This window comes from Chanodichthys erythropterus, chromosome 21 (genome assembly GCF_024489055.1).
Source record: "Chanodichthys erythropterus isolate Z2021 chromosome 21, ASM2448905v1, whole genome shotgun sequence".
In the NCBI taxonomy this organism is placed as follows: Eukaryota; Metazoa; Chordata; class Actinopteri; order Cypriniformes; family Xenocyprididae; genus Chanodichthys; species Chanodichthys erythropterus.
In genome coordinates, this window is record NC_090241.1 from 5,167,866 (window position 1) to 5,191,921 (window position 24,056).

Sequence of the window (24,056 nt, forward strand, 5' to 3'; positions counted from 1 at the left end):
CACTTGTCTGTCACAACTCCATAGATGGATCTTCAGAGGAACAGCTACGGGACCGTTACCAGATTCGTCGAAATTAGGCACGTGACGGCTCAGGCAGCGCATGATTGTGACGTCAAATACCGGAGCCTTCTCGCGCCTCTAAAATGAAGTGACCTTTCTCTTTCGCCCTGATACTGAAGCGGTCCGCCCGCCCGACCGGCACGAGCAGAATATCGCATCCCACAAGACAAAGAGCTTCCTCACACGGTTTAAAAGGTAACATTTTTAAAGGATCTGTTCGACGTGTTAACGATCACAGATGTGATATTTAGCCGAAATGGAGGATTTTTAAGCGGTTCTGGGGAAGGATGATGTGAGGTTGCGTAAGCTAACCGGTGCTTCTCAAGAACAACTGTATGTCAAGATAGAAATACGTAAGGCTTTATAAGAAAATTAATCCGTTTTATTTTTAATTACAACAAGGAAAAATCTCGTTTTATGTAGTGGACCAATAATAAATGTTCATTAATTCGTGGGACATTGTATGCTTTTTTAATAGGCTAGCCAGATGTGGCTAGCTGCTAGCTTCCCCAACGTGGATGTAAAGCCGGTTTACGACTTTTGCTGTTTTCTTCAGAAATGTATCGCTTATTCGAGAGTATTTTGATTAGTTAAATATGGATTTTTGTCATACAAACTCTAATCCGAGTTCTTAATCATTTTAAGCTAGTTTTAAAAGGCTGATGCCGAACGAGCTATACATAAGTGATTAAGGCTTCTTTTAATAAAGGCGATTTAAGGATGAACAACTTAATACCAAGATGTTTACAGATACGAATTGGCAGGGTTTAAATACATCTATTTGACTAGAAATCAACATCAGATGCTTTGCATCTCCATGGGTGGTGGACTGACCTGTTTTAGAGCTTGTATTGGTTGATTTATGTCTTGGAGCTGTTAAGGTTAAGCTTATAGATGCTCCATCCTTGAATGACCTTCTGACGATCTGTCCACTCAACCTTCAAATGCCTTTCTGCAGTGTTTTCACATCTCCTTTTCTTCTAGGTAAATATGGGTGACGTTGAAAAGGGAAAGAAGGTTTTCGTCCAGAAGTGCGCCCAGTGCCACACAGTTGAAAACGGAGGCAAGCACAAAGTCGGGCCAAATCTTTGGGGTCTTTTTGGTCGCAAGACTGGTCAGGCAGAGGGGTTTTCCTACACAGATGCCAATAAGAGCAAAGGTAAGGCTTCTTGATAAAAGTACAGCATGTGTCTTATGTTTCACAATGAGATTGAACGGTAATGTTTAACAAGTCTTTATGGTGCCTTGCTTTTCTCAGGCATTGTCTGGGGTGAAGATACCTTGATGGAATATTTGGAGAACCCCAAGAAGTACATTCCAGGCACAAAGATGATCTTTGCTGGGATCAAGAAGAAGGGCGAGAGAGCAGACCTTATTGCATACTTAAAGTCAGCCACATCATAATACAGATGGAGAACGAGGAGGCGGCAATATTTAAATTAAATGTTTGTAGTTTGGATTCGAATGTCTTTAACAGTATCTATTCAGACGGTGTGACAGATCAGGTGGCCAGGATTATTCATCATAACATGGCATGCTTCTAAAGCCAGTCCATTTTAGCAGTGAAGATGTCCATTTTTATGTTTGTCCATGCAATAGTGAGAGTCAAGTTACTGCAGGTCCCTAGTGTTTCCACTGAGGGAATGAAATATGTGTCCCCTGGTTTCACAGGAGCTGTTGTACATTTAAATTATTAAAATATACTGATCCCTGTAAGTATTTGGATTGCATTGAGTTGACTGAACAAGCAGCATGCTTATTGGTAGTTGGTTGTAACGAATGGATTTCATCTGTCAAATAAAACGGTCAAAATGGTCCATTTTGATTTCTTTTTCTTCTAGCTTTTCATGGTCTTTTCATGCACTTTATTGCTGATGTTGTGCAGTTTAAAGTGAAAGCGCACCAGTGTTTCTTTAGCATTCTTTTGAGTTTCAGTTCTCCGTGTGCTAAGCTGTAGTAGTCGGATGACTCTGGTGATGCTGTTCTTAGGATATATAAAGCGTAAGGTGTTCTCTTACTACACTGAGAAATTTTATGGCAAGTCCTAACAATGTCCTGGTAAAAATATGTGGCAAGTACATCAAGGTCTTCATGATGGTTTGCCTAAAAAATGCACCACCTTCTAAGGAAGGTTATCAAACAATCATAGTCATGGTTCAATATAAAGGGTGCTACTTATGATTGCTGGCTAAAGGAAATTTGACGCTTTCAGATCAGGAAATTGGGCAGCAATGGCTCTTATAAGAGAAAAATTATAAAATTACTATTGATTAAAATAATTTTACTGCAAATTCAGTATCACTAAAGTGCACTTTGATTTAATTAATTCTGATAAGGTTACAAAATACTTTGTTGATTGGTATGCCCTGTTTTTCAGATTCATCCAAATTTTAGATATAAATCTAGAATAACTGTAACTGAAGAAGTAACTAACATTCATGAATGAAAGCAGATTAGATTAAATCTTTTAGCCTGTATTTGTTGGTCAATTGTCATATGTGACCTGGGTACTGAGTTCAGCAGTGTAGCTTCATGAGTAATTTAATCCCCTCACATGAACCAGGAAAGACGTGTTATCAGTTTGGTGGATCACACAAATTAACAGCGTAGCAAACAGTCCTTATCAGCGCTAAGCTTTGACGACTCGATCATGAACATTATATGTAGATACGTGCAGTACGTCAGAAAGCAAAGTCCGAACAGAGAACCGAGTCCTCGCAGAAAAGTGAACAGCTGGTCAGATCCAGTCTGACCAACTACCTTACATCAATCCTACAAAAGGATCTGGTTCTGTGAACCTTCCTAATATAAAATATTTGGATCATATGTAATGTCATAGGAAAGTAACAACCTTGTTTATATACAAATCTACCCTGACTCTAAAGTTTCAATGTCATTAGAAGTGTCATTTCACATTAAAATGTCGCCATCTAGAGGACACTGACAGCTTATCCAACGCTATTTTGTAACGTAAAGGTTGCACAATCAACATGCATATTTGTCGAAGCACGTCATTCATGACTTTCATTCGTAAACTGAAAGAAAAAACTTTCCATATGTTGTTTTAATACAAGTTTTATTTAAGTTAACATTTGATTGAAATACAATCCATTCCATTATTTGAGTATGTCAGTAAACTATTATCATTTTGGCTGACAGCATTAATCCGTCACTGATTGTGATAAATGTCGGTGTTGCGAACATGTATGTGATAAATAATATATTTATTTATTTAAAGCTATAAGGTGAGAATATCGTGTTGATGACTTTGACATAAATGGAGTAAGTAGCCTATAGTCCTACCATTGTGTGTGTGTGTGTGTGTCATGGAGAGGAACCTCTGTCACATGTATGTCGAAGATGTTACAGTGTCAACAAAAAAACATCGTTTCACTTCTTATTTGATCTGTGTTTGACGTACGATCTATGATGTAAGTGTAATAGACTTATAATTTATATTTCGGTCCCACAATATTAGGTGTGAATGTAATTACAGAAATTAATTACAGATGTAATTACATGCAGGTGTTTTTAAAATATAAGTACAATGTAAAACATGTATGTACACAATAAGTGCAGTGCACTGTATCAAATGGTTAATTAAAGGGTTATTTCACACAAAAATGAACATTTCTGTCATTAATTACTCATGTCATTCCACACCTGTAAGTCCTTCGTTCATCTTCAGAACACAAATTAAGATATTTTTGATGAAATCTGAGAGGTATGTGACCAGTGGTGTAACGTAACTAAGTAATAATACTTCGTTAAAGTACTAAAGTATTTTTTGGAAGAATCTGTACTTTACTTGAGTTTTTATATTTCTGTCAACTTTTACTTTTACTCCACTGCATTTCCTAAATAAAATGTATTTTACTCTGATACATTTTCCCAAAGCATTTTCGTTACTTACAACAAAATAAAGTCAGAAGAACACAGACTGCAAGCAAGCATGCGCAAACAAGGGCTCGCACAACCACGGTTGGTTTCATTTTCCAGGTTGCATTCATTGCTGGAGTGGCTGAGAAGAGTGCGCTGTCATTATACAGTATGAGAGCGACCTCTAGAGGCGAAATAAAAACTATCACAGATACCTCGTAGAGTTTGTTTTGACACATGTTATGAGGCTGCGCGCTGCACGGAGCAGGACACTTCAAAAACGGATTTAAAACAGTATGTTATACAGTGTACACTACACATGTTTTCATATCATTATAAAGTAATTCGTTTGTTGAGTAGATGCTGCATTAGTGGAGAACAGCAGTATGTTTGCCATCAAGGCTGAGAGGATGCTAACATTAGTAGTACCTCGAGCGGTACAAATAGGTGACAAAAACACCAAATGTTTAATGTCATGATATTTGCCATTCATTTGCATTAGTTTATCTATTTGTTCGCTGTTATGCATTCAAGGTACAATATGTAAAATTTTTGCAGTAAAATATCCAAAAACCACTAGGCTAGTGTTATATATTTTGTCCAGCTGATTACTAACAATATCTCTAATGTTTTCAACTACTTGTAAATCATGAGAAAATTCCCATTCTAAACAGTGACACGGGGCAGTGCAGTCGCCTGTCAATGACGTCAGTTACCTTTGTTACCGCCTTTACTGACGCAGAAACCACATGACAACTGCCGTGGACAAATGCGGAAGTAATGGAAGTAGCGTCCAGCAAACCACTAGCTTGCTTCAAGCAGTTCCTTATTTACTTCTTGCACGTTTTATGGTGGATTGTGTTACTTATTTATGGAACATAATTACTGTTTACCATCTCCCGCTGGTTCTGTCGACTATGGCTGCGTTCCAGTTCGGTTTTAGACACGCACTCGCGAACTTCCCTAAACACTTCCCCTCGGGGGAATCCCTGCCGCCATTTTGAAGTGCGTTCCACTTCGTGAAGTGGACGAGGGAAGTTTATATGGACAGACCCTCGCTCCCTCGATTTTGAACGAGGGAGCGAGTCTACTTCATATGTACATTTCAGGCAGCTCCATAACACACAATGCAACACGATTGTGACGTCACCGCATATCGCGTTTAATTTACCCCACCACAAACAACTCTATGATATATTAATTATTTTTTAAACATTTAAAACACACATATACATATAGAATGCTGTATTAAACAATTTTGTAAGGGGAAAAAATGAATAATAAAACAGCTCCATTGCGGATTCCAAGTGATCAAGGGCTTAGGACGTTCCAGTTCAGCCCATACAAAGGTTCCGCCAGAAGTGGGCACTCGTGCAACGTAAGCAATGACGTACATCCGAGTCAACAAGACCGAGTGAAGTTAGCGAGGGAAGGGCATTTAAAAACCGAACTGGAACGCAGCCAAGGACAGCTCCCGTAAACTCATGACCGGAAAAGCGGAAGCGGCGCCGGCGACTGTGTCATAATAAAAGTCCCGCTGCTCGTGCGGCGTGTGTTGATCAATCGCTCCAGCTCCTCGTTCAGCTCCCGCAACACTCGGTCCTGCTCTGCTTCATACTAAAGTAACGTTAATAATCGCATCCACGAACATGAGTTCTTCCAAACTCCAATCCCTATTCTTTTGCACCGTCCGTTGAGATGGAGACCACATGTCCCAAGTTTCCGCTCTAAAACTTGGCGTCATCAAACTACGCCTTTGTTTTGAATTGGCTTCTAGCGACCTCTAGCGGAAAAAAATATCACAAATTGTACCTTTCATTATCCAGCGAAGTTGCATATTTAAACTGTATCCTCATCATGCAGCGACAGAAACATAAATCAGAAATGTATTTGATTTCAGTTCTTTTTTTCTGAAACACTAATTTTGATTAGATAATCATCAAGTTTTCTAAATTAGACACAAGTAATGTGCTATAATTTTTAAGCATGACTGTTTGGATTTATATGAAATGGTAACATTTCACAATAAGAGTCCGTTTGTAACATTAAACAAGGTTAATAAAAGATGTTCATTTTTAATTTCAACATTTACATTTTAACATTTTAAAGTTGTCTCTTACATTAGTTATAATGCACTATGAATTAAAATGAACGATCAATGTATAATTAATATATTAGTATTTTTTATATTTAAAAATTAAAATAAACATTTAGCCATTTTTTTAATTCAAAGAAACAAAATGTAAGAAAGAGTTAAAACTGAACACAATCTTGCTGCTCAAACTGTGTATAGAACAGTTTTTAATAATTTTTTTGCTCCTTTTGTATTTTACATTTACATGTACTTTTACTTTCAATACTTAAGTATGTTTAATATAAAAAAAGTACAAAAAAATATCACATACTTTAAAACTTTTACTCAAGTAACATTGTAAACAGTGACTTTTACTTCTACCAAAGTCATTTTCTGGTAAGATATCTATACTTCAAGTATGGTTTTCGAGTACTTTATACACCACTTTATGTGACTCGTCCATAATCAACACGTTCAAAGTCCAGAAAGGTATAAAGAAATCGTTAAATCAGTCGACGTGACTGCAGTGGTTCGACCTTAATGTTATGAAGCGATGAGAATACTTTTTGTGCACAAAAACAAAACAAAAATAATGACTTTATTCAACAATATCTTGTCACTTCATAACATTTGATTCACTGCAGTCATGTCGACTGATTTAACGATTTCTTTAGTAGCTTTCTGGACCTTGAAAGTGTTGATTATATTGCTGTCTATGGAGGAGTCATTTCATCAAAAATATCTTCATTTGTGTCCTGAAGATGAACGAATGTCTTACAGGTGTGGAATGACATGAGGGTGAGTAATTAATGACAGAATTTTCATTATTGGGTGAACTAACCCTTTAACTAATATGTACTTAGATTTAAATTAATCATTTGATACAGTGCACTTATTGTATACATACCTGTTTTACATTGTACTTATATTTTAAAAACACCTGCATGTAATTACATCTGTAATAATTTCTGTAATTACATTTATAATTACACTATTGACCCTTCCCTACCCACTAATCCAACCTTAAACTGAACCCATACCACCAAACCTGTCCCTAACCTCACCCATATCCCACCTCAACAGCAGCAAAAGTGTTTTGCAATATGAACACAATAAGTACACTGTACTTATGCCACAGAACTCCACTAGAGGTCAGCAGAAAGCTATTTTTCTTCCTTTCTTTCTTTCTTTCTTTCTATAAAGTGTCAAACTTGTAACTGTATTAACAGTTAACCTAAATTTCGTGCAATATGCCACCTCACCTAAACCATTTTCCACTCTAAAATAGACTGAAACCACCATGAAATAGAGGTGGTGAAAACATAGTCTACCACATGAAGAGATGCAGTTACAAAACTGTCTTTTACATCCACATTGGCTAATAAACATGTAGTATTATTATTGTATTATTGTATTTTAATTGAAAGACTACATTAAATATTATTTATATAAATTAACTAGTGAAGGAAAAAATATTTAAAATAGTGAAAAATATATTCCTATCAATTTTAACCTAAAATCTTTGAAATTACAAAATGATGTTTATTGGTAGTTGGTGAATTTTCCAAATATGACACTGGATAAAGTGCAAAATACTTAATAACTGCAACTTTTTATGTCACTTAAATTGATGAAAATTCTGTCATCATTTGAGCTGCTGAACACAAAAGGAGATATTTGGAAGAATGTTGGTAACCAGACAGTTGACGGTAGCCATTGACTTCCATGGTATTATTTTTTTTCCCTGTTATGGTAGTCAATGGTGGGTGATATCCACTTGGTTACAAACATTCTTCCAAATATCTTCCTTTGTGTTCAGCAGAACAAAGAAATTTATACAGTTTTGGAACTACTTGAGGGGGAGGAAACAATGACAGAATTATCATTTTTGGGTGAACTATCCCTTTTAGAGCTTCAAAGAATAACAAAGAATTTAGCCACTCTTAAATACATTATGTGCCATGCATTCAACAATGAGAGACTGACTGGCTTCTTCAAATAAAATATACTCACACAAGTATAACTTTCCGTAAACCGTTTTGTTCCAGCAGCACTTAGCAATATAAACCATTGTGAGTTCCAATAGAATTTACAAGCCAAGAATACAAAATGGTATACTTTCACACTTGTGAAATATGCTTGACAGGGAGAAGAAGAAAAGCAAAAACACTTTGTTCAAAACATTAGAAGATTTAGTAAGATCCGAAATCTGCAAGCTGTTAACCATGGAGGTAATTTGAATTATTATATCATCATAAATTTCTATTGTTCATTTTAATAACTGTGTTGACTCATTTTTGTATATTTTTCATTATGCTGTTTTTAATTTCTAAATATAGCCTGTGTACTCATTATATATTTATATGAATACCAGTAGGAGTAGAGCGATTCGGTTAACGGATCTGAAAAAAAGTTAATCTGAAGTCAACAATACTATCAAAAAACATATAATTCCATTTTACAATATATACTTCAAAGCAGTCATGAAACTCATAAAACCAAGCCTTTATTTTCTCAGGGATCAATACGGATTTGATGGGTGGAGCTTCTAAAGCAAAGTTCTGTAATGCACTGACCACACACTCACACAGCCAGAGTGGACCACAGAACTTTCCCTGAGGAGCCATGGTTGAGTGTGTGTGTTTCTCTGTATAAGTGTGTCCATATGTGCATGTGTGGGAATGCGACTTTGGCGGAGGAAGCCTGTGAATACATTTTCGTGTTTTTGAATTGTAGAATTGTCTTTAAAACGTGTCAGACATTTACAGCCGTCATTTGGGCTTCAGTCAGTTTGCTTGCAGTCGCCTTGGTTGAGATGGTAGCCCACTCAGGACCAATCAGCTTCGGAGGCTCCTGGGAAGTAAAACACATGTTAGAATTTATGTCCACTCTCTAGAATAAGCTGACGTGTCTCCATGCATTAACAACTTCAAACTGCTGCAACAATATTTAAGAAAATCCTTAAATAATTTGACAGTCTGTAATGGAAGTTTTATTTCATACACAAATGTCTATTACAAGAAAAGAAAAAAAGGCCAAGGAAAAAATAAGTTTTTCAGTCAGGAGTATATATGCAATATAAGGAAACAAATACATGCATTTTCCCACCTAATATATAACATCTAAATTCACCAGTTCAGTTTTCAGAAGCATGTTTACAGTGAGCCTATATGAATTTGTGAAGAGCTAAGCTGTTATTTTAAACAAGTTATCTGTTTTTTTGCACAGGTTTTGTATCCAAAACTTCTCAAATTACTTTGTATAGTAGTTTAAGCCTGGCATCACTTTAAGAACTGACTAAAGCAACGTAATTTAGTACGCACGCTTTCCTGAGTTTATTGCATCACGTCCAAAAACATAAACTAGAGGCCAAAGCCACTGATGAAAGTTTAATACTGCCTGCTTACCTTACGGTTGACCGGTGGCTCTCCTGGCTGTGCCTCGAAACAGACTGAATGTATCGCTGGACCCCCTCTCTCCCGTCGCTAAAGGAATGTCGACGTGGAGCTGCCAAACGTGAACGTGTAGGGTACTCATGAACGCGCTCGTCGGAGAGTCTTCTCTGAGCTCGTACCCTTGGCATAGGTAGAGTGGGCATGGCGCTGATCACAGCTACCTGTCACATTTCGTGGCGTGTTGAAAGCTGAGGGGGAAGAAATTCTTGAAAGACGAAGCCTGCTCTGTTTGATTCATCTAAAAGCTGTTTAAATCACTATGCATTTTGTTGTACTTTAAAATGCAATGTAGCTACATTGTGCACGTTTAATATGTGGAGTGGTTCATCTTCATAAGATTTTATCTGATCATTAAACTTCTATTAAATTATATTTTTGGTAGCCTACAGTTGTAGGTTCTGAAAAGGAAAATTGAGTAGCAATTTTTTATGTAATTTTACGTGTTAATGAGGTAAACCTATGTGTTTTTTTCTCAGGATAAATTTGATCAACCTCAACCATTTCATTTTTGATTTATAACTAAAGAAGGTTGTAGAGACATGTTATAAAGCGATGAAGGCATGTCTCCTTTGAGTTTCTTTGAATCTGCTGTTTGATTGGCTGATGGATTGTCCCTGAATTTGTTATCTTCGGTTTGATTGGCTGTTGGATATTGTGGGCGAGTCCTGCCTGTATTTGGGATCTGTTACACACGCGTGTCGTCAGATTTTGATCCAGAAATATGCTTTGCGTCTGCTTGTATTAGTCCTTCATCAGACATTTCATCAGCTAAGAGACATGGACGAACCTTCAGCTCAGTTTCACCATGATTCGGTAAGTTAAAAAACAAACAAACAATACTTTCATGGGAAACCAAATAGCTTGTATTTTGTTAAACATTCACCATGTAATTCATATATACAGCCATAAACTTTGGTGCAACTGATGGATAAGGTCAAGGACTCATTTGGTTTTCCTGTAATTGTAGCCTATTATAAGAAAAGTGGCTTACAAGCTGAAATTATATATATATATATATATATATATATATATATATATATATATATATATATATATATATATATATATATATATATATTATATATACAGTAAAACCAAAAATTATTCAGACATTTTTTATATATTTTTACTATTGGGTGCAGGACACTATAGTTCATTTATGTGAGTGACATATTATACCCATATATATTCTTCATATATTCTTCATACAGTGGACTACCAGTAAAAATGATAAAAACTGATAAACACTTTGACCTGACCATGTTTTGCTTAAGTGTTATCTGACATAATTAAGATTATTTTTTTCTGACAGTTTAACTATGAGATCTTGTCATATTTTATTACCATTTTTTAAACTATAGTGAATAAATTGTATTAATGAATGAAATGTTCAAGGTGTCTGAATAAATTTTGGTTTGACTGTATATAAAATGAAGTATCTCAACCTTTTACTAAAATAATAAGTACAAGAACAACTATAATTTCATGATTCAACCAGTTAAGAAAGCAATCATTCCTATATTCAAAGCTAAAGATTATGTGAAAAATATAAATGACAAAATCAAGTTTTTAAGTTTCCACATAAAGCAGCAACTGTTTTTAATTGACAATAAATGTTTCTTCGTTTTTTCTTGAGCAGCAGATCAGTATATTAGAATGATTTCTGAAGGATCACGTGACACTGAAAACTGGAGTAATGATGCTGAAAGTTCGGCTTTCCTTTTTAAATATATTAAAATAGGAATATTAAATTGAAATAAAATTTCCCAAAATTACTGTTTTACTTTATATTTGATCAGATAAATGCAGCCTTGGTGAGCATAAGAGACTTCTTTTAAAAAAAAACAAAAAAAAAACATACTGACCCCAATGTTTGAATGGTAGTGTATATCATACATATTTTTAAAAAATCATTTTTTTTTACCAGTTAATGTGTTGAAGTACACCTGTTTTCCACCTTAAATATTGCAAAAATGGCTCAGAATTGTTAAAAGTTATTTCGAAGGTCTAGCATAATTTTTTATAGGGACCTTATATTCATGTGACAGTATAAAAAAGTGATTAAATGCACATTAGCAATAATAAAAAAGATAGTATTAGAACATATTTTAGAACTTAGTGAATTAATACTTTTTTATGAATATTAGGCTAAAAATGGGGAGTGGTGGACAGGAAAGCTTTGAGGCTGAGGTCTTGGCGGTCATGAATTCAAGTGAGTGGGTTGGTTAAATAAACATTTCACTTTGTGTACCTGATCCAGACACACCCACTACCGCACTACTGTTTCAGGGTGGATAGCCATTTGCCCCAGAGAGAAGGGTTAATTCACAAATATGTTGTCCTTTATACACACAAGGCTCTATCAGCCTACTCTTTAACACAGTTGCATCATCACATTCACCACCCAGCTGTAGGCGTTTGTATTCACCTTTCACTGAGCTCACCTTTATACCTTCTTTCTCCCAGTTATTCTTGTTCTGTTTTTTTTGTGTTTTTTTAGTCTCTGATGGATCGATTTTCTGCAGTTGGTCAGTCTCCTACTTAATCTTGAGCATTTATTTACTTGCGTGACTACAGCGAGAGGGCAACAAACTCAAGGCCTTTATGACCGACTCAAATTAACCATTTCCAATGCTCTTTAGCAGGTTTTGTTTGTGTAAAGTGCACTCACTCAGAGGACCGTGGTGTCATGGCTTTCAGGTTACTTACACTAGCTATGAGATCTGATAGTGCTAAAATATGCTTGAAAATATTTTAATCATTGCCACTGATGTGTACAATGTGCACAGCTCTGTCTCTCCCCCTGTAAACATAATTGGTAATATCTATTACTGATAGTAAATTGAAATGACAGTAAAAATAGATTACAAATTAGGCTGTAAACTATAGTAAATGACAAGCTGATTCCTGTTGTTCTCTATTGTGTGATTCTCTGAGAGGGCTGGTATGATTAAAAAAGACAAAATTGCAGTACACTCTAAAAAATGCTGGGTTAAAAACAACCCAAGTTGGGTTGAAAATGGACAAACCCAGCGATTGGGTTGTTTTAACCCAGTGGTTGGGTTAAATGTTTGCCCAACCTGCTGGGTAGTTTTATTTAAACCAACTATTGTTTAAAAATTGCTATTTGGCTAGCTTAAAATGAACCCAAAATAGTTGGGAAATTAAAAACCAGATGCAATTAGAGGCAACAATAATAGACAAAAGGTGAATGTTTATTAATAAGCTTTAATATTTTATAAATATAAATTTATTAATAAGCAATTTAATAAATGTTTATTTTTTAATAATTATTCATTGAACATTAATACATGTTCATTTCCAACATATTTCATTTCATTTCCACATGGGTTAATTTTAATTAAGCAATACAGTCATTTTTAAACAATAGTTGAGTTAAAGAAAACTACCCAGCAGGTTGGGCAAACATTTAACCCTACCGCTGGGTTAAAACAACCCAATTGCTGGGTTTGTCCATTTTCAACCCAACTTGGGTTGTTTTTAACCCAGCATTTTTAGAGTGTATGTTGGAACTAAATAGGTATTATTTTCTTTGCCACTGTCATATTTTGTTTGCTCACTGAAGGGAAAAAAAATCTTTTTGAACAACTATACTAAATTATAGAACTAAATTAACATATAATGAGCTGAAAAATAACTATAATGAACTAAAATGAATTGAACTGAAAGGTCTGTTGGAGAAACATGATATCCGTTAGCATTGCCATTCATCTCGAACACAGTTGTTCTGCTTGATCCCTAAAAGTATGCTGTATGAATTCGGTCATCTTTCGTGTACTACTTTTAACATGCATTCAGGTTTTTCGAGCCAATCACCCCTTACCTGAACTGATCTGGAATGAACTTGCCTGGTCTGAACTTATCTGACCTGAACTGACATGAACTTCCTTGATCTGATCTGAACTGTTTCTATTTTCAGTTCCACATCTGTAGCGCGCACCACAGATGTCACTGATATTTATTTTGAGTAGAAAACAAAGTAGAGAGAGGCACATTTTGGTCACACTTTATTGGTCTTGTGTCGTATATCATTGTGGATAAGCTCCCTCAGTGGCAGCACAACCTCTGACCGTATACATACAGTCATCATGGCTCATAAATTCTCAGATTACCATTTTATGATATCAAAAGAGTGATTACAAGTGATCGTACATCAGGGGTTCTCAATCTTTTTGTTGTCCACAACAACATCATAAGGCCCTATAACCTTTCCAGCTGGATGAGGATAGAGATTTTAAGGATAAAAATGTATTCCCATTAAAATATGTTAGAAGTTGTGTTTTTTTAAAAAATGCGTATGGAGTTATACGATTCTGTTAACTTTTTCAGCCTACCTCATGTAATACAGGTTTTCTAAAACAAACTAAAAGAATGAGGGGGTGAATTAAAATAAGACATTTCCTAATTTTTAGTTGTTTTATCTTATTTTAATCCTTGTTTTGTCTTGTTTTAAGTCATTTTAAAAGGGGTCCTTGATTATGATTTCCCTTTTTTCACTTTAGCTAGTGTGTAATGTTGCTGTTTGAGCATAAACAACATCTGCAAAGTTACAACGCTCAAAGTTCAATGCAAAGAGAGATATTTTCTTTTACAGTAATCACTTTTTAAAGGATTAGTTTATTTTTAAATAAAATGTTTCTGATAATTTACTCACCTCCATGTCATCCAAGATGTTCATGTCTTCTTTCTTCAGTCAAAAAGAAATTAAGGTTTTTGATGAAAACATTCCAGGATTTTTCTCCTTATAGTGGACTTCAATGGCCTCCAGACAGTTGAAGATCAAAATTGCAGCTTCAAAGGGCTTTAAACCGGTTCTCAACTGCTCTGCACATTTTGTATGTCTCTCTTATCTGACACACTCAATTCAGTTCATGCAGACTCTCCTAATGAGCTGATGATCTAAATCAGGTGTGTTAAATAAGGGATACATACAAAATGTGCAGAGCAGTGGGTCCCAAGGACTGGAGTTGAGAAACACTGCTTTAAACGATACTAGAGAAACGATCGGTTTGTCCTACGCCTTCCCTATTCAACTTACGGAAAGAACGCAGCGGTAGTTTCATTTTTTTCCATAAGTAGAATAGGGAAGGCGTAGAACATACGGCGTAAGCTTTTTGAAGAATATGGAAGGCGGAAGCACATGCAAGGCGATAATTTGTGTTTATAAAGCATATACAGTTGTATTTTTTTTTTTTTTTTTTTTCCCGAAAATGACCGATCGTTTCGCTAGATAAGACCCTTATTCCTCGTCTGGTATCTTTGAAGCTGCACTAAGCAAGTTTTATTTACTGTAAGAGTTGAAGTTCCCATCTACTGCTATTATTTGACTGACAGACGGCAGCGGTTGCAGTTAAAAATCATAATTTGCGTTCGACTGAAGAAAAAAAGTCATCTACATCTTGGATGCTCTGGGGGTAAGCAGATAAACATCAAATTTTCATTTTTGGGTGAACTATCCCTTTAATTTCTTTTCGACTGAAGAAAGAAAGACATGAACATCTTGACATGGGGGTGAGTAAATTATCAGGAAAATTTTATTTGAAAGTGAACTAATAATTTAAGGATTACAACAAACAGTTGGTAGGGACTACAACGAGGTTCTTCCTGGGTTAGTGACATCACAAACCCCAAAATTAGAGAAGAGGAAGAGTTGTTGTAGTCGAGTGTTGTTGTCATGCCGTCATTTTACGCCGGACTGCTTCACAAAGAGGGTCAATTCGATGCTGGATTTGCACAAAAGATTAACATGACGGCACATGCTAGTCGATGAGTTGAATCAACTCCACAGCAACTACATAAATGTATCCACTAACCATTCAGAAACGTCCAGTTTCATTCTAAAAGTTGTAACTTCTTCCTGAGTCTCTCCATCAGTGTCGACTCCGGTTTGAACAATGTAAAGCTGAACACTGTTACTGACAATCCTCATTTTGGCTGCGTGAGATTCTCCAGCTTTGTTGTTGTTGAGCAACTATAGTGTGAGCTGTTAAAGCTCCACCCTCTTTTGGAAAGGGGGCGGGAGCAGCAGCTCATATGCATTTAAAGGGACACACACAAAAACAGCGTGTTTTTGCTCACACCCAAATAGGGGCAAATTTAACAAGCTATAATAAATGATCTGTGGGGGATTTTGAGCTGAAACTTCACAGACACGTTCTGGGGACACCAGAGACTTATATTACATCTTGTATAAGGGGCATTATAGGTCCCCTTTAAGTCATCTTGAGGTCCTCATCCGAAGTTGAGAACCACTGCCTGATATGTTGTTCGGTTTGATTGTTTTTGACAAGGTGAAATCAACGCATGCTTTACTGTATTCAGAAAATATAATGATTCACCTTGATTCATAGCATTTATTGTTCTATCATCCTACACCAACCTGATGCAATCATATGACCAGTTTACAGGTGGATTTGGTAAGAAGGTGTACCTGCCAAGCAAATGAATTTAAATGCAAATCACATACAAAAAGATGACTGATATTGTGAGAGTTCACAGAAAGTTTATGCAAACATACTCTTATTGTAATATGACTGTGCACGGCCACATACAAACATGGTAAATTGTCTGTTTTACATTATGTCTTTCTGTTTTAGGATTTGATTGATATTTTATGGAGGCAGGATGTCGATTTGGGGGTGGAGCGAGAGATCTTTGATGGATGCCTTCGGCAGAAGGAGGAGACCATGAGAGCAAGAGAAAGAGAGTTGAAAAGTGAGAGAGAGCTTGAAAGGATAATGCAAAGATTACAGAAACTTGACAAAGAGACCGGAGAGTTTTTGCCTAGTCCTTCATCTGTGAACTCCCAGGTAACCATTTCATTAACTACACATGTAAACAAATAAACACTGTGCATCCCTTAATTAATACAGAAAACCTCAAAATTGTCTCTCAAAATAGCATCTGCGCACACTATTGTTTAGTGTTGCTTACCGAGTTATTTTCACTATGTTTTAGGCTGTGCCTTTCTCAGAGAAGTTGCCCTCTAGAGTGTCTACTCAGCATTCACCCGTTACCCAGAATCCCCTGCTATCTGCCCTGCTATTCTCCAAGTCTCAGAAGCCTCCTTCTCAGGAACAGGCTTTTAGTGAACTGCTGTCACTGCCAGACTTACAGGTGCTTATGCACACAGTACAGAAAGACACGCACAGACATGCCTGAACACATTTTCTTTCTCGGCAGATTTACAGACATAGTAACATTAGATTTAAGTTACCTAGTAGTAATTGTAACAGGTTCTGTGGTAATTATAAAATCACATGCTTAATAGAGTTCCCCCTCTGCCTGAGAAAAAAAGAGTGAGCATTAAATAATTGTTTAAGTGTATTAAATGATTAAACGCTAACATGTCTGACAGATGCTTGTACTGTCACTGCTTGCTATTTCTATTCTTCTATTATTATAATATTTATTATTTTTTCTAAATAGTAACTTTGACTCAACCTCTGTATATTTTAAATGTGCTTTATAAATAAATTATAATTTAATTACAAATAAAATAAATTTTTTATAATTAAGAGAAAAGTACAAAAAAATGTCTGTGAAGTGAGGGGTAATTGTTTTCATAAATTTAAATGATTTAATTAACATCAAAGTATCTAGTTTCAAACTCCTCTTAATTTATTAGCTGTTCCCTATATTTAGGTAAAAATTAATATAATAGTACCATATATCTTATCAGTAAAATTAAAAAGTAATAGTAATTAGTTTGAGGTGTGTGCTTATCTGAGATACAGTGAGTTAATGTTTACATTTTTCATGGAATAGCATGCAGGTAATGTCCCTATTATCACTTAAATAGCGTTCTGATATCAGAATCGTCTCTGGGATGACTCTGTCTCCCACAGCCCACACAGTCCTGCTTCTCAAAGTCGAGCATGAATCGTTGGGTAGTTGGCAGGTAAAAACGGTAATATTGTGAAATATTATTACAATTCAAATGAACTTTTTTATCATTTAAAATGTAATTTATTATTGTGATCAAAGCTGAATCAAAAGCCCAAACCTTTGAACCGTAATGTACTTATTAGCCATAATAAGTTAGTCATTAATGAATAGAAAGTTCAAAAGAACGTCATTTATTTAGAAGATAAATATTTTGTAAATGTCTTTTGATCAATTAAATGCACCCTTGCTGAATAAATATATTATTTTCTTTCAAAAAACAGAAAATCTTACTGAACCTAAACCTTTGAAAGGTAGTGTATGTAATTTAGTTTATCATGTACAAGTCGAGGCAAGTCACCTTTATTTATATATTGCATCTTTACAGTGATAACAGGAAAATGATTAAATGATGCAAACAGTTCATTTCGGCTGTACAGCAGCTCTAAAAGAAAACAGTGTCTTTGTCCAGCTGAAGTCAGTACAGTGTTGATTCAGTTCATTTGATCTATAAAGCAGCTCTAGAGAAAACAGTGATGTCTTTGTCCGGCACGGTTTAGTTCTCATCCAATAGTGTCAGTGTAGTCAAATCAATAATATCGTTGAATATTAAGTGTCCACAACTAAGCAAGCCAGAGGCAACAGTGGCAAGGAACCCAAACTCCATCAGGTGACAGAAATGGAGAAAAAATCTTGGGAGATTCCAGGCTCAGTCGGGGGGTAGTTCTCCTCTGGCCAACGGACGAACACGGTGTGATTACGATTCAGGTTGCATCACAAGTCAAAAATCAGATTGTGGATCAATAGCATTCAAAATATTTCATCCAGTTCCTTCTGCTTGAAGATCGTATTTATCACGCTGGTTTGGAGACGAAGCGTGCCATAGAGGTCTGTGCAGAAGACTTGTCTGGTTCTTGTGGTCTTTGCTGAGGATCTGTGCCGATGGCTGTCGCGTCGATGAGGTCTTCACAGGGGATTGTTCTAGTAGACACGATCTCTGCTGACATTCAGGGCTGTGTTGTGGTCGTGTCTAGGTGCAGGTCCACCAACTGATCTGGATACGGCTGACTACGGTAACCTTAGGATAAACAGAGAGACTAATATTAGTGTAGATGCCATTCTTTTTATGTTGTAACATCAGGTGTTATGGGAAGTGTTCCTGGTTCTGGTTGACCTAATTTATGCAGCCTAACAATCCTTTAAAGGATTTGAATTATAGAAATGTGATAATGTGTTATGTGTATGCCAGGTTAAAGAGTTGTGTTTTAAGTCGAGATTTAAACTGACAGAGTTTGTCTGCTTCCTGAACAAGGCTAGAAAGACTATTCTAGAGTTTGGGTGCTAAATTGGATTTTGATATTCTAGGTATTATCAACTGGCCAGAATTTTGAGATTGCAATAGACTATAATGACCCCTATAATGTGTTAGGAGCTCGCTCAAGTACTGAGGAGCTAAACCATTTAGTGCTTTGTATGTAATTAGCAAGATTTTATAATGTATGCAGTGTTTAATAGGGAGCCAATGCAGTGTTGACAGAACCGGGCCAATACTAGTTCTAGTAAGAACTCTAGCTGCTGCATATTGGACCAGCCGGAGTTTGTTTATTAAGCGTGCAGGGCAACAACCCAGTAGAGCATTACAATAATCTAGCCTTGATGTCATGAAAGCATGAACTAACTCTTCTGCATTTGGCATTGAGAGCATATGTCATAATTTAGATATATTTTTAAGATGGAAAAATGCAGTTTTACAGATGCTAGAAATGTGGCTTTGAAAGATTGGTATCAAAGAGCACACCTAGATTCCTAACTGACATCAAAGACTTGACAGAGCAGCCATCAAGTGTTAGACAGTTTTCTAGGTTATTATGTAGTTGTATTATGAAATACTAGTCATCCAATTTTTTATATCAACTGTGCATTCCGTTAATTTTGTGAATTGGTATGTTTCGTCAGGGTGTGAAGAAATATAGAGCTGGGTATCATCAGTGTAACAGTGAAAAATAATGCCATGCTTCCTGATAATATCTCCCAAGGGTAGAATTATCAAATTGAAAAGCAACAGTCCTAGTACTGAGCCTTGTGGTACTCTTTGTGGTACTTTTTTTTTAGCCTTGTGTTTCTCCATACTGAACTTGTGATCGTGATGGAATTTTAGTGGCCAGATGAATAATATGCAATTTATCAAATAAATGTAATATTTTTTTAATACAAGTAAAAAAAAATATCTTCTATACGGAAGAGGATTAGGGCCAAGCAATAATAAAAAAATAAAACCATCTCGAGATTATAGTTGTTAAATTACGAGAAAAAAATTGTTAAATTTAGAGAAAAAAGTCGAGATAAAATGTTGAGAATAAAGTCATTAAATAATGAGAAAAAAGTCGTTAGATTATGAGAACAAATTTGTTAAATTATGAGAAAAAAAGTTGTTAAATTTCGAGAAAAAAGTTGAGATAAAATGTTGAGAATAAAGTCATTAAATTATGAGAAAAAAGTTGTTAAATTATGAGAACAAATTCATAATTTAACAAATTTGTTCTCGTAATTTAACGACTTTTTTTCTCGAAATTTAACTACTTTTTTTCTCGTAATTTAACGCGTTTATTCTCAACATTTTATCTTGACTTTTTTCTTGAAATTTAACAACTTTAATCTCAAGATGGTTTTATTTTTTTATTATTGCTTGGCCCTAATCCTCTTCCGTACTTGTAATTAACCAGTTTTTGCAAAGTGTTTGATGTGTTGTCTATATCATGCCTCATCCTAAATGATCAAAATAAAGTTTTTCTTCACATAAAATTATTTAAATATGCCTAATGTATTTAATATACTGTTTTGTTTCTCTGTTAGTATTATCTGGATGTCTTGGAGTCTGAGGGCTCAAATTTGCCCTTAGAGGATATCACTGAAATCTGCCAACACAACCTGCCAGAGCCACAGAGGGAAAAATCAACAGATCAATTATGTGACATCGGTGAACTCACACAGACAATATCAGACTCTTTTGAAGTTGCTCAGCCTTTATCATGCATGCCCTCTGATCCATTAGAAGTCTTGGAAACATGCATACAGACATTCTCAGATCCAGGCAATCCTACACCTTCACCTTCAAACACAATTTACAGCTGTAGTAGCCCAGAGAATCAAGGGATTTTTACTAAATGCCAAACAAACTCAAGCGATTCGTCCTTGAGTGAGTTTTGCCCTGATATAAATGCATATACCATCAATACTAGCACACTCAGTGAACCAGAACAATTAAATAGTGTGCCTGGAAGGAAAGCTCCACAAATGCTTTCACAATTTGCGGAGCATCGCCTTCTGGGTTTTGATGACTCTGCTTCTGTTGGCTCTGTGGATTTAGAGATGTCCCTCTATGCGGCTGACACCGTAAGCAACGGCCAATCAGACAAGGATGAGCTGGAAAGCATCCAATCAGATTACACTGATCTGCTGCCTTTATCTCTCCACTCTGAGACAGTAGAGGCAACACTGTATGAAACTGCTACATATTCACCACACAAAACTCAAAATGAATCAACGCTTGAATATTCAGAAAGAGAACCTCAGTCAGATCTCACAACCGCAAGCAGAGCTGCAGGTGTCCGGCGCGCATGTCGTGATGAACAGCGAGCCCGAGCGTTGAGCTTGCTGATTAGTGTGCATGACATCATCAACCTGCCTGTGGAAGCATTTAACGAAGCCATCAGCTCCTGCAAACTCAACCACGCTCAACATGCACTCATCAGAGACATTCGAAGACGTGGCAAAAATAAAATGGCAGCCCAGAGCTGTCGAAAACGAAAGCTGGATAGTCTTGTTGATCTCGAAGACGAGATTGAGGATCTGAAGAGGGAGAAGGATAAAAGCAAAGAAGAAAAAGAGAGGAACACTAGAGACCTTCGTGTGATGAAAGAGAAGCTCAAGAATCTTTACAATGAGGTGTTCGGACAGCTGAGAGATGAGCAGGGAAACTCCTACAATCCTAAAGAGTACAAACTACAGCACAGCGCTGATGGCACGGTTTACCTGCTGCCATGTAGCACAGCCAACAAGAAAAATACACTGACAGAGGATTTAGCTGCTGCTGTATAACACATCTGAAGTACCTACAGCAGAACTCTTTGGTCTTGGACATAGCAGTGGTTTTGGATTTTAATAGTTGTGGGCTTGAGGAATCATTGGCCCTGTTTATGCATTCACATGAATCTCTTTTGAACACCTGTTATCAGATTTTTTAAGGGAGGTTGTTTGATAGCATCATCTAGCATCATCTCCCTAGCTGCTGTTTTCAGTCATGCAGTACAGATGCTGTCTACTTGAATGAGGAAACACTGAAATCTCCAAAATGTTGTCAATGTTACATTTAAAGGTGCCCTAGAACCAGTTTTAACAAGATGTAATATAAGTCTAAGGTGTCCCCTGAATGTGTCTCAGATCAAAATACCCCAGATTTTTTTTTTATTAATATTTTTAACTGCCTATTTTGAGCCATAATTATATATGCACCGATTCAGTGCGCAGCCCCTTCAAATCTCGCGCTCCCCACCCCCCGAGATCTCGACTGCCTTAAAGGTGCTAAAGAGGATGTTTTGTTTTATACATTTTTGCAATATTACTTGAAACTGTCTTTACTAACTGATAAAAGACTATTTATTAGGTGCACTGAAAGGAATAATATACATATACATCATCTGTGCATGAGGTAGGGCCTTAAAAACATCAGCCAATCGTTTACGCGATCATCGCGTAAACGATAGGCCCTCTGGCTTGTCAATCACTGCCATGACGTTCCTTGTGAGAGACGAGCGCGGCTGCACGCTCCAGTAACTTTCCACACTCCACAGGCGCCGCATGCAATGTTTTTGTCAGGAGACAGGAGTAACAACTGCAGATTATGAGTTACCTGGGGTGAGTCCGACATAATGAATCCACTAACATAATACAGCGAATGCCGGTATAAATGCCGTAAAATAACAGCGAATGCCGTAAAATAATGACAGCTCTTGTCTCCGTGAATACAGTAAGAAACGATGGTAACTTTAACCACATTTAACAGTACATTAGCAACATGCTAACGAAACATTTAGAAAGACAATTTACAAATATCACTAAAAAAAATTATTGCTCCATCTGCCATTTTTTGCTATTGTTCTTGCTTGCTTACCTAGTCTGATGATTCAGCTGTGCACAGATCCAGAAGTTTTGCCCTTGTGTAATGCCTTGAACATGAGCTGGCATATGCAAATATTGGGGGCGTACATATTAATGATCCCAACTGTTATGTAATAGTCGGTGTTATGTTGAGATTCGCCTGTTCTTCGGAGGTCTTTTAAACAAATGAGATTTACATAAGAAGGAGGAAACAATGATGTTTGAGACTCACTGTATGTCATTTCCATGTACTGAACTCTTGTTATTCATCTATGCCGAGGTAAATTCAATTTTTCATTCGATGGCACCTTTAAATAACTAAGCTGACAACTATGGTCCAGCTAATGCATATATATATATATATATATATATATATATATGTACTTACGTTCAAAAGTTTGAGGTCTGTAAGATTTTTTTATTCCTCTCACACTCACCAAGGTTGCATTTTTTTGATCAAAAATACAGTAAAAACAGTAATTCTGTGAAATATTATAATTTAAAAGAATAGTTTTCTATTTTAATATATTTTAAAATGTATTTAGTGATGGCATAACTGAATTTTCAGCATCATTACTCCAGTCTTCAGTTTTACATTATCCTTCAGAAATCATTCTAAAATGATTTGGTGCTCAAGAAACATTTATTATTATTATCGATGTTGAAAACAGTTGTGCTGCTTAATATTTTTACGGAAATTTAATACATTTTTTCATGATTATTTAATGAATAGAAAGTTCAAAAGAGCAGCATTTAATAAATATTTTGTAATAATGTAAAAGTCTTTACTGTTACTTTTAATCAATGTAATTCATCCTTGCTGAATAATCTATTTCATTAAAAAAAACTTACTAACCTCAATCTTTTGACCAGTACAGTATACTGTGTGTGTGTGTGTGTGTGTGTGTGTGTGTGTGTGTGTGTGTGTGTGTGTGTGTGTGTGTGTGTGTGTGTGTGTGTGTGTGTGTGTGTGTGTGTGTATATATATATATATATATATATATATATATATAAAATCTAGACCTACTCATGTAGATCCATATCACAAGTAGAGCTTGGGCAGAGATTATTTATTGACAGCTCCAATATTTTACAGATTATATAATGAGATTCTGAATATTCATGCTGAATGTATTTTTAAGAAGGCCGTCTAAGATGCATATTCAAATAAAAATCTCTTTTACTAAATATTCGATGCATATACTGTATACCTGAAACATAAATGTGCTTAATGAGTACTTGTGTGTTCTAATTAATATGCAAGCTTTAAGATAAAATTGTCATGTAATTCCAATATATATTTAAATACAATACAAACTGTTAAAAAGCTAATACAATGACACTACATCCATTTATGTATTGAATAAATATTGACTATAGGCTATGCTTTTAATTTTATGCGTTAATGTGCCCCCTGCTGGAGCAAAAACAGCAGAATTATGCTGTGAGCGTTGTTTCATATTAGAGAACTGCCTCTACATTACAATGCTTTAAAGTACATATAACACATTTAGACTTTGCATGAA

General features: G+C 35.9%; 2 protein-coding genes across 2 annotated transcripts; both read left to right on the top strand.

Annotated features, from left to right (window-relative positions):
• Positions 1 to 101: 101 nt before the first annotated feature.
• cycsb (cytochrome c, somatic b) lies at positions 102 to 1,608 on the top strand. The gene is made up of 3 exons (XM_067373407.1): positions 102 to 255; positions 1,045 to 1,219; positions 1,319 to 1,608. Exons 2-3 carry the CDS (start codon positions 1,051 to 1,053, stop codon positions 1,462 to 1,464), a joined length of 315 nt encoding a protein of 104 aa, XP_067229508.1. The 5' UTR covers positions 102 to 255; positions 1,045 to 1,050; the 3' UTR covers positions 1,465 to 1,608.
• Positions 1,609 to 10,099: 8,491 nt separating this feature from the next.
• nfe2l2b (nfe2 like bZIP transcription factor 2b) lies at positions 10,100 to 23,937 on the top strand. The gene is made up of 4 exons (XM_067374025.1): positions 10,100 to 10,281; positions 16,086 to 16,298; positions 16,447 to 16,605; positions 20,227 to 23,937. Exons 1-4 carry the CDS (start codon positions 10,246 to 10,248, stop codon positions 21,469 to 21,471), a joined length of 1,653 nt encoding a protein of 550 aa, XP_067230126.1. The 5' UTR covers positions 10,100 to 10,245; the 3' UTR covers positions 21,472 to 23,937.
• The last annotated feature ends 119 nt before the right edge of the window (positions 23,938 to 24,056 follow it).